The 11,238-nt window shown below is 54.3% G+C and overlaps 1 protein-coding gene across 1 annotated transcript; it reads right to left on the bottom strand.

The window, feature by feature from the left end:
* Positions 1–7,836: 7,836 nt before the first annotated feature.
* EGR4 (early growth response 4) lies at positions 7,837–10,374 on the bottom strand. The gene is made up of 2 exons (XM_040223922.1): positions 10,239–10,374; positions 7,837–9,840 (listed from the first exon to the last, which is right to left on the bottom strand). Exons 1-2 carry the CDS (start codon positions 10,372–10,374, stop codon positions 8,525–8,527), a joined length of 1,452 nt encoding a protein of 483 aa, XP_040079856.1. The 3' UTR covers positions 7,837–8,524.
* Positions 10,375–11,238: the final 864 nt, after the last annotated feature.

The raw sequence follows: 11,238 nt of genomic DNA, 5'->3' as shown, positions 1-11,238 counted from the left end.
TCCAGTCCTCTGCTCCTTGGTAGCTCTGACACTGCCTTTTCCATTCTAAGCTCCCCTCACTCGCAGGCTCCTGCAAGCATGCACACACCTCCCAAGGTCACACACACATGGCTCCAGCACCGGGATCCCACACCCAGAAAACCACCTGGGCCCCTCACTGCAGACTCAACTAAGGAGAGAGCAGGCCCCACTCCTATTCACAGGCAGAGGGTGGCAAGCGCTTACAGGCACCGTGGCACACACTGACATGCAAAGCAATGCAGTGGGGCACACATATCCAGATCACTGTGGGCACAGTCACCGGCAGAAGCACTAGGATGTGAGGAAACATGCGTGCACACGCATGCACACCTCTAGACCATCACACGTGCACACAAACCCTCCCACCCTCAGACACCCGCACAGGTGCCCAGCCAGGCCTCAACACCAAGCCCCTCCCCCACCCCTTTGCAGAAGCAGGTGGAAAGGGCTGGGGTTTGAGGGCGCTCTTTCTCCTCCCTCCCTCGGGTCCCTGCTCTCCAAGGTCCAGAGTCCCAGTGGGGTTTGAAGCCCGCCCCGCCCCCCAACCGGGCTTGAGGAACGAATGGCGAGAGGGGGGATGGGAAGCCTGGTCTCGAATCGTTCTGATTTTAAGTCCTTATATTAACCCCTTCTTTGCCTCTGGCCTGCTCCAATCCCCCGCGGTCGGGGAGCCTCCCGGGCCTCCAGAGGGCTGTGGGGGAGAAGCAAGGGGAGGAGGCAGCGGCTGGGGTCCTCCCTGCCTTCTCTCCAGGAGCGGTCCCGCAGCGCGCCCGCGACTCGCCCTTACCTCCTCCACCCCGCGACGAGGCCAGGCCCCGCGGCCCTCGGCTGGGGGTGCAGAGGCAGCCCCCGCGTGCCCGGGCCAGATGCAGGGCCGCCTCGGGGCCTCGGATCTCGCTCCCCTCCGCAGCCTCGGGTGGCCGCCGCGGCTGGCGCCCCCGCCTCCCTATCGGGGCGGGGGCGGCCAAGCCTCCCAGCCAGTCGCAGCGGGAGGGGCACACAAACAGGGTGGGGGAAGGATGGAGGAGGGAGGAGGGGGCGCGCGGCCGGAGGAAAGGAAAGGAAGGGGTAGGGAGGCGGCGAGGAGGTGGGGCAGAGCCGGCCCCTCCTCCGGGGCGGGCTCTCCTGCGAGCTGGGGAGCGGCAGATGCCGCCAGAAGCGGCTGCGCCGGGACCCCACGTTTTCCGCTGAAGGTGGCTTCGGTGGGGGCGGGTCCGCGGCGCCGCCCTGGGGGTGCCCGGGCCTCTCCGGCCGAGCCCCCCTTGGCTCCCCGTCCTCCTTGGTCGCGGCACCGCCCAGTGCACTCCCCCTGCCCCAGGCACCTCCGGTTGTGACTCCTGCTGCCCACCTTTAATCCGAACCTCTCCACCCTAACCCTACCAGTCCGGTTTGGGCCTGCTCCCCCTCGGGGCAAACCCTGGGGTGCCGAATTCTGTGGGTCAGGAAGAGGGCGGGTGTGCTGCGCTACTGAGATCTGCGCCGCAGGCCCTGCGCAGCCGCCTGGGATGCGCGCCTGGGGTGTGCACTCTGCGACCTCGGGTCACAGCCTTCGAGGAGACTGCCTGGGCTCATCCCCTCTGGGCATCCCCAGCGACCCAGAGGAACTAGGAGTGTCTTTGGCCAGACTCCACTAGGTCCCAGGACCCAATCTTGCCCTTGAGGGTGCCGTCTAGGACCACATGTCCCCGTCACAAATCCTATTCGGGATCTGGAAGGGGAAGAAAGGGACAGGAGACTCCTGGTTCCTTCCCAGCCACTCCCATCTCAAACTTGGTTAGGGGAGAAGCCTGGCTCTACGGAACTTGAGCACCTAGAGGGCCCACCCTTGACTTGAGGCCCATCCAGCTGATAAAGCAGGAATAATCTGACTGTCCAAGCTTGGAGGAAGTTTATAGGACTGCAGTGGATAAAATCGGATAGGGTATTTGGGCTACTAAGCCCAGGGATGAGATGAACTGAGCTTTGGATGAGAAAAAGAAGAAGGCATTTCAGACTAGGGGTAGTGCTTGCACAAAGGCAAAGAAACTGTCTTGGGCAAAGTTGAGGGCCAAGACCATGAGGGGTCTTCTCGCAGCAGCAGAACAGAAATCCAGCATAGTCCCAGGATTCTCCAGTAAATGAGGCTGATGGGGACTCTCCTTGACCCCATCCTTTTCCTGCTAAGGCAGGGTCACTGGGCATTTAGTATCTGGAAGGATAGTTTCTGGGCTTCCCTGATGGCTCAGCGGCCAAGAATCTGTCGACAATGCAGTAGATGCAGGGTGAGGAAGGTCCCCTGGAGAAGGAAATGACAACCCATTCCAGTATTCTTATACCCTGGAATATGGGAAACCCATTCTTATATAATCTGAATACTGGAAACCCATTCAAATTTCCAATATTCTGGGAAATCCCATGGACAGAGGAGACTGGCAGACTATAGTCCATGGCGTCACAAAGAGTTGGACACCACTGAAGCAACTAAACAGCAACAGGATAATTTGTGGAGCTGTCAGGTAGCTTCTGAAGAAAGGCAAATTTAATAAGGACCCAGGCCAGTCAGTTCAAATTCCCCTCCTCCCCCACATCTTCTTTTCCTTCCCCTAGCTCCTGAATTTCTTTCCTCCTTGAGAAAATCTTCTTAGATTGAGCAAATACGAAATCGCTTCCCTGAAGACTTGTTATAACAGCTATTAACCAAATGCTGCATACTCAGTCACTTGTCGTGTCTGACTCTTTGTGACCCTAAGGACTGTGGCCTGCCAGGCACCTATGTCCATGGGATTCTGCAAGCAAGAATACTGGAGTGGGTTGCCATGTCCTCCTCCAGGGGACCTTCCCAACCCAAGGACTGAATATGAGTCGCCTGCGTTTCCTGCTTTGCAGGTGGGTTCTTTACCACTGAGCTACCAGGGAAGCCCACCCAAATGCTGGGCATTTCACATCATTTTTGTATATATTACTCAAATGTCAGACCTACTGTGTAGGTATTATTATTATACCCACTTTACAGATTGGGAAGCTAGAGTTCAGAGCTCAAAAAAGGGAACAGTCAGGATCTGAACTCAAGTCATTAAATTCTAAGGTCTATGCTTGAATATAGTGCCCCCCTGACACCCCTTGGCTGTATTAAACCCACTGAACCTTCTGCTGCCAAAATGAAGATTCTCTAAATTCACCTGCTTTTGTAGACTGCCAAAAATATGCATGTATTTTTTGTTCTAGTGATGTTTGTTCTCACTCTGTGCTTCCTCTGAGTCTGTAAAACCAGTTTAGGGCATGCATGTGTACATACATGTGTTTTTGTGAATGCGTATATATATGCATATGCGTATAGGTGTATATCTGTGCATATGCACGTGTGTGCATGTGAGTGAGTGCATGAATGTGTGAATGTATGCATGTGTACATGGGGGTGTTTGTACATATGAATGTGTACACGAGTAAATGCACATGTGTATGTAAGCAGGCCTACATGTACTAAGTGTGTATTCAGGTGTGCATGTACACACACGTGCATATGTATATGTGCATGTGTGCCCAGGCTACATTTTATGGACAACAGTTCCTGCTTGGTTGTTATGGGAACCACAGTTCTAAAAATGTTTAACTGAATCCCACTCCATGTGGGCCAGAAAAACCAAAAGGGAGAGAGAGAGCTGAATAACAGACACATCTGGGGACCCAAAGCTGAGGCAGAGCATCATGGGCTTGGGAAGAACTGGACAGGCACAAACCAGCCAGAAGTATGCCCTACTCATGGGGCCCCTGGGCTTGGCTCAGGGCCTCAGTCTCGCTTCTTCCCATCTCCCTCCTGACCCTTTCCCAGTTTCATGCTCTCCAACCACCTTCCTTCCTTCCTCGGCCCCTTCTCTTTTCCTCTTCTCCTTTTAGGCCTTTAGGCCTTTTTGGTTTTGGCCAATCAATCAGCACAATAATTAGGCACTTAAGATGTACCAGGCAGAAGGCCTAGTGATACAGTGGCCGCACATGTGGATCAGACAAGGTCTCTGGCCTTGAAGAAGCTTAGTAGTTGGAGGATTTGGTGGGAGGATTCATGTGGGTGGAGGAGAGAGGACAGAGCGAAGGGAGAGATGACAGAAGAGGATGGACAATAAGTTTGGATCAGATACAGAGGGCTTTAACTGCAGTGTATTGTTTGTAGGAAGCTGGAAGCTGTGGTCAGTTTGGAATAAAACACTATTACATCAGTAGTGCTGTGCAATGTGAAATGGAAGGAGAGAGAATGGCGGCAGAGGGACCACAGGAAGCGGTCTGGTATAGTACAAGCTTGTTTCAAACAAGGCCAGAGGTTGGGGTGAAGAGGGAGGAAACAGCACTCTCAGTTGCTTTGTCAAACTCTCCCCCATGTCCCACATCATCAAGAGTCTTATTACTCTTCCCTGTCTTTCCAAAATGAGAGCCAGGATTTAAGTGAGGCTTTGTTACTAATGTGTATGTGTGTCAAATTCTTCAGGTGCACTGGAAAGGAAAAAAATTGGTAACCACAGGCCCAACATATGGTAGGCACTCAGTAATACTTGTGAAATAAATGGATATATGGAAATGGGCTGGTCTTGGCCCTGGAAAGCCCAGATTCAAGGTCCACTTCAGTCTCTCATCATCTGTGTGCTCTTAAGAAAATCCCCAAACTTCTGGGACCTCAATTTCCTACTCTGTACAATGAGGGGTCAGTCAGGATGTTCTTGTAAGATCCTCCCAATTACTATGTGATTGTCGTAGCCAAGGTGTTTGTATATGTGGAGGGGGTGGCATGGACTCAGGTGTTGGCAATAGGCACGGAGAGGATAAATGGGGGAAATATTTTAATAGAGGAATCTGTATTTTCTGGCTTCGGTTTTCAGCAATATTGTGGAATAAACCCAAGTCTCTCCTGCTAAAGAATGCAGGGACTGATTCACAAGACATAACAGACATCTGAAATGCTCAACTGACCTTGCAAGAAAGGGAAGAAAATCTACCTGGACCAGAACAAGGGAGCTGAGACCAACAGATGAGCTAACAAGATGTGCTGTGGAGGTATGAAGAAGGAAGACCTTCCCGTATTGCTTGTCTGTCCTGACCTGGGCCCTGGGTGGAGAAGGGGAGTTGCCTCTGAGAAGCTGTAACTACCTGAGTTAGAGTTTGAACTCACAACACCTGCATAATATAAGAACCCCAAGCCAAGAAATTAACATAAAGATAGGCTTTCATCACTTGATATTCCTGGAATGCCAGGCAGAAGCAAGCACAAAACCGCTCAGGAGAAACATACCCTCAACCCAGGCTACAGAATATTACTGACCAGGTAAATCCCCACTTAAGATGATCTCACAAGCTAAAAATGACAGTACATAAAAGGAAGCTATGTACCATGAATTAGAATGTGTAAGACCCTTTTGAACTTCAGTAAGATCCAGGAAGTCTGAGGTGACAGCCCGGATGGGGGGAGAGAGGGGTAAAAAATGAATCCCACAGAACTGTAGTTATTTAGGGGATTTTGAGAACCAAACAAATGGTGGTCTCCATTAGCATAAACTGGGTATACAAAAGGATGATTTGGTTTTAGACAGATTGTATTTGAAATGGTGGTGAGCATCCCCATATAACATCCCCATATGGGGATGTTCATTATTCAGAGTCATGAGCTTCAGCTGGAGTAGAGATGAGGGCTGGCTGGCTTAGATGTCATCTGTGTAGCAGTGATAGCTGAAAGCCTAGGAATTAACGTGCTCTCCAAGGAGAGTGTTGAAATGGGGAATGAGGGTCTCAGAACTCAGTCTGGGAAAACACCCACATTTTTGAGGACTAAATTAAAAATAGGAGCCAGTAAGGAAAATGAGTTATTTGTCCCTGATTATGTTTGGGTCCTGGTTTGGGACAATTTTCGGAGTGTTCCACTTCTTTCCATCTCTGGCCAATTATTCTTTTCCCTCAAAATCCCTAGTGGAAATTCCAGTAAATGGAGCAGTTTCTCTTGGGAATAAATAGGAGGGCCTTCTTAGCTGGGAGTTCTAGAACCCAGGCTGGGCCCTGGTACGAGCACCACTACTAAGTGACTTCTTCGGGGTGCAATTTTCTCATCAGTGACTTTCAGCCTAGGTGGGTGTGAGGACAAGGTGGGACACCATGGAGCTGACAGTACGTGATGGGGTGCTGCTGAAGGGGACAGCGGAGGGGTGGTCAGACACCACTCGCCTTCTGCCCTTCTTACCCGTTCAGGTTGTGTAGTTTGAAACCAGTTGCTTCAAATCGGGGTCTTTATGCTCTTTCTTATCCTACTCTGCATGGGAAGTATAGTCCGGTGGTCTATGCCTATAAAGTGAAAGGTGTGGTCCCTTAAATAGTAAGATAATGAGAGTCATCATCATCTTATGTCTCCACGGATCTACCACTTCCCTATTACAGTGCCTGATGCTCCACCATTTGAGACTCACTACAGGGCTAAACATTGCTCTCTATAGGCTACTCTATTAAAGTGCTGACTCTCCTAGAACTGTTAGTCGCTCAGTTATGTCCAACTCTGTCGAACCCGCCAGGCTCCTCTCTCCATGGGATTCTCCAGGCAAGAATACTGGAGTGGGTAGCCATTCCCTCCTCCAGGGGATCCTCCTAACCCAGGGATTGAACCTGGGTCTCCTGTATTGCAGGCAGATTCTTTACTGTCTAAGCCAGGGAAACCCCTCCTAGAGGAGGGAGCAGTGAATCCTTTACCACAGACTGGTTTATTAGATACAAGGTACCCAACCACATGAAAGCACTTAGCACTTTGGGAGGAAAATGGGTAGAATTCACTGACCTGATAATTTTGTCTCTTGTCAACCAGAGTGTGGGGGTGGAGGGTGAGCACATCTGAGTTAGTGAAGGAATGAAGTGGCCAAAGGATCAAAAGCTGGGTTGATCTGGCATCTTAGGGCTGCAGGACTCTCTTAATTCAGGAATAGCTCAGCTCAGAAAAGAATGAAGTCCTCAGACAGGCTCTATCCTTTCTGTAGCAGAGAGGACCTATCAGGGAGGAGAGATGGGGTGCACAGCAGGCTTTTAATACTCCAGCAGCTACCCAAGATGGCCAGGAAAAGTAAAAGCTTTTGGGTTGGGAATTTAGGGAGAAAGGGAGGGCCAAGATTCACCCACTACCCCCCTTCCCCATCACAGGATCATACTTTCCTCACCATCCTCCTAGCTCCACTCCCCGCTTCTGCCCTCCCCTCTCCCCCACCAAAGCCACAGGTGTTCACCTGGAAGGAGAGTTAGGGAAAAGGGGCTGTGGTCATTGCATGACTAGGTGGTGAATGGACAGCTACGGGAAAAGCACCTAGTGTGACTGTGAGCCTCTGACAAACATCCTCTCCTGACTGGGCTTGGCTCTTCTCATCAGTGGTCTAGCTGAATGCTGAGTCCCTTCTGGCCCTGACAGCATGTCATTCTTTCACAGACGCGAACGCCCTGGCTGTTATAACCAATACTCGGGGCGTTCACAAGCAGCACTGAAATGCTGCAGTCTTTTGCTGCTGTCGCTACTGCCTGGAGCTCCCTCTAGCTGCCAAATCTATTTCGCCTCTTGCTAAGATGCCTTTCCAAACAGTCATTTTAAGCTGAGATGCCGCCATACTGGAGCTGGGAAAAAAGCATTGGCTTTGGAACCAGACAGATCTGAGTTTGACCCTGTCTGAGTTACCCAGAGAGTTACATACTTTGCTTCCTTATGCTGCACTCAAGATTGCAAAGATTAAGGAGGATAATATACGCACAATGTTTAATGCCTAAGCCTCTCAACGACTCTCAAGTTCCAGAAACACCTTGAACCCTGAGGTCAGCTGTGATTAAATTCATCCGTTAATGCAGTACATATTTATTGAATGCCTGTCACATGCCACTGTGCCTGACAGTAGGTGTGTAATGACTCCATGAGCATGACATCTCCTTTCTTTCCTGGCACACATCTTCATGGGGTAGGGGATGGCCAGGAGCTTGGATGGCAGATTCAGTAAGCTTTTAGCACAATAATTTTAATTGCAAAAATAAACAGTTCTGTCAACTGCTTGAGAGTAGCGTCTGCTTTACAAAAATTAACAACAAAAAGGAAATAACCCCAAAGCAAAACGTTACAATCAATGGCCGCTGAAAACGACATTGCTGTACAAAATCCCGCACGAGACCAGCTCGGCGCTACCCCAGCCTGGCTCTGGGGGTCATCGAGGGGGCATGGGGCGTGCGCCAGTTACAAAGAGTGTTTTAAGTTCCAAGTAAGTGCCTACTCAGTGGGGTGGCCCAAGAGAACTTCCCTCCAAAGCGCAGCTGACTCAAAAACAGCGCCTAGACCACGGGAGCTGTCCGTGGAGCTGGTGCTGAACAGCGTGTGTGCGGCGGGCGCTTCAAGGGAACTAGAAGCCGGACCAGAGTCCCGCCCTAGGGCGTGCCGGAAAAAAGTGGGCAGAGGAGTAGGGAAGAGGGCGGAGGGTGGGGGCAGGTTTTCTCTTGGGCGCCTGATTGCGGCGCCCCAATCTACAAACCCATTTCACCCTCACAGGGCTGCGAAGGAGAGGCCCAACGAATAAAAGCCAAGGCCCTTGAGCCGCTCCTCGGCGCGCGCCTTCTGCTTGAGGTGCACCTTGCTGTGCCGTTTCTTCTCATCGCTGCGCGCGAAGCGGCGGCCGCACACGTCGCAGGCAAAGGGCTTCTCGCCTGTGTGCGTGCGCACGTGTGTGGTAAGGTGGTCGCTGCGGCTGAAGTTGCGAAGGCAGATGCGGCACTGGAAAGGCTTGTGGCCGGTGTGGATGCGCAGGTGGCGGTTGAGCTCGTCGGAGCGCGCGAAACTGCGCACACAGCTCTCCACCGGGCAAGCAAACGCTTTTGCATGCGGCCGAGGACAGAAGCAGCGTGCGCTGCACTTGCCGCCCCGGCGCCCCTTGCGCCGCGCCTTGGCTGGGGGGAATGGGGCCGGCGGCGGTACAGGAGGTTCAGGCACGGCGCTGCTCCCGGGGATGTCAGCCACTAGAGGTTTCGGGAAGTCCGCTGCGGCGCTGCGAAGGCCCAGCGGGGAAAGCTCAGGCTGCGTACCATCTAGAAACTCTCCGCCTTCGCCGCTACTCCCTCCCTCCCCGTTAGGAGGGGTCAGGAGCCCCGGGAGGCTCTCGGCTCCTTCTCCTAAGTCACCCGGGGCCAGCGAGAAAGCATCGTAGGTCCCCATGGTGTAAAGTCTGCTGGCAGGGCCACCCGGCAGCTCCGCGGGGCAGCTGATGGACAGCAGGTCTTCAATCTTGGCCCCCATCGGGGGGAAACGGGCCTCCGGGGCGGCCTGGTAGCCTCCTTGTGACCCACAGCTCCCAGGAGCCCCGGCTGAGAGCAGCTCCCATGGAGAGTACGGACCTTTGAAGGCCGAGGCAGTGTCCAGCGCAGGGGAAGCCGGAGGAGCCCGGAGACCTGGCTTGACGTCGGGTGGGGAGAGATGAGGCTCATACAGACACTGTGAGGGGGCGCCTGCCGAGGGCGAGGCCTCCCAGAACGCCTCTGGGAAAGCAGCAGCGCCCGGATCCGGGGAGAAAAGGTCTGGCGGACCTGGCAGCAAGGCGTCGGAGCCTGCGGGAAAAGAGGCATCCAGAGGAGACCGGGATGCTGCCGCCTCAGCGCCGGGGAAAGGTGTCAGGCCTAGGATGCCCGACATGAGGTTGAAGAGTGCTTCTGGATCGTGCGGGTGTTCGGGGACTGCCTGGATGAAGAAGCTACCACTGTAGCCGAGGCCAGGGGGAGACGTGGGCGCAGGCCCCTCCAGGAGGCAGGAGTCGGTTAAGTACTCCCCGGCGCCACAGCTGCTCAAGGCCCAGCTCAAGAAATCACCTGCTGAGGAGGGAGCAGGAATCAGCTCCGCGCACATCAAAGCCGGCGCCTCGGAGCCCGCAGCCCCTACCCAAGAAGCCCTCGGTGCTCGCTGACACACGCAAAGTGCCTTTTGCACATTCCGATTCAGCAGGAGCCGGCATACGCCCCAAGACACACATACAAACATGCACACACAAAACACACGTGCAAAAGCAAAAGGACGCCTTCATACACGCACAGGTTCCTGCGGAGGCGCTGGAGGCCTGGTGTGGGTGGGACTGGGGGTGCGCACCACCAGACCCCGAATCTCCTTCCGTTCCTATCCCTACCGCTCGAGCGTCCCCATCCCTGCCTGTTCCCAGGCACCTTGCGTCCCCGCGGTGCGCCGCCGTCTGAGCACCCCTGGCTTCGCTCCTTACCTGCCGGATAGCCGGTGGCTGCAGGTGGGTCCCTGGAGGGCAGCCGGGTCAGGTCGGTACTCGGTTCAGAGCAACAGCCCTCGGTAGACTTTACTAGGAGCGCGTCGGGGCCGGAAAACTCGCTAAGGTGGAGCATGGCTCGGCGGCGGCGGCGGCGGGGCTCCCGTGGCCTCGCCCGCTGGGCTTAGGGGCGCGCGAATGGCGAGGAGCCGACAGTCGGGGCGCCCGCACCTCACAGACCTAGATGCTCGGACTCCTGGCTCTCACCTCTGGGAAGGGGTTGGGAAGGGGTGGCTGAAGCGCCCTAGCGCTGGGAGGTGGCAGTTCCTCGTCTCTCCAAAGCGCAACCGGGCTCCCCCAACCCGCGGCCCCCCCACTTATATAGCAGCGGCGGCGCTGGCTCAGGGCTTCCGACTCCCCGGGCCACTGCCATTTCGGGAGGCCCCGGCCCTGCCGCCGTGACGTAAATGCCCAAACATGGACACAGGATGTGTGCCGGGGACTCCCGAAAAGGAAAACTCGGGCTGTGACGTCGTTGCCTCGGCCGTCGCCGGGCCCGCGCCGCTGCGTGCGCGCGCACTCCCCAAGCGTGGAGCCCCGTGCGCGCCGGGACCGCGGGCGCATCTGGCTGGGGCGCTGCGCCGCGTGGGTCGGGACGTCTAGAAAGTGCTCTTCTCTCCTGGAGGTAGACGGCGAAGGACGGCTGAAAAAGACCGCGTGACCTTAGGGATTCCATAATTTGGGTTCGAATCCTCTCTCTGTCAACTACTAGCTGTGTCGTTTCATCTCCCCAAACGTCAGTTTCCTCACCTGTGAAATGGAGATACACATATCTACTTCATAAATTTGCTATGTGAAAGTGAAATTGCTCAGTCGTGTCCGACTCTTTGCGACCCCATGGACTGTAGCCTATCAGGCTCCTCAGTCCATGGAATTTTCCAGGCAAGAGTACTGGAGTGGGTTGCCATTTCCTTCTCCAGTCATTGGATTAGAGCATATG

Source organism: Oryx dammah, unplaced genomic scaffold, assembly GCF_014754425.2.
Source record: "Oryx dammah isolate SB20612 unplaced genomic scaffold, SCBI_Odam_1.1 HiC_scaffold_25, whole genome shotgun sequence".
NCBI lineage: Eukaryota > Metazoa > Chordata > Mammalia > Artiodactyla > Bovidae > Oryx > Oryx dammah.
Note: the sequence above shows the minus strand (reverse complement) of the source record. Positions and strands in the feature narration are given on the sequence as shown.

Coding starts and splice junctions, on each gene's coding strand:
- EGR4 (XM_040223922.1), bottom strand. CDS start 10,374: ATGCTCCACCTTAGCGAGTTTTCCGGCCCCGACGCGCTCCTAGTAAAG. Junction 9,841..10,238: donor AGCCACCGGCTATCCGGCAG/GTAAGGAGCGAA, acceptor CTCCCTCCTCAG/CAGGTGATTTCTTGAGCTGG.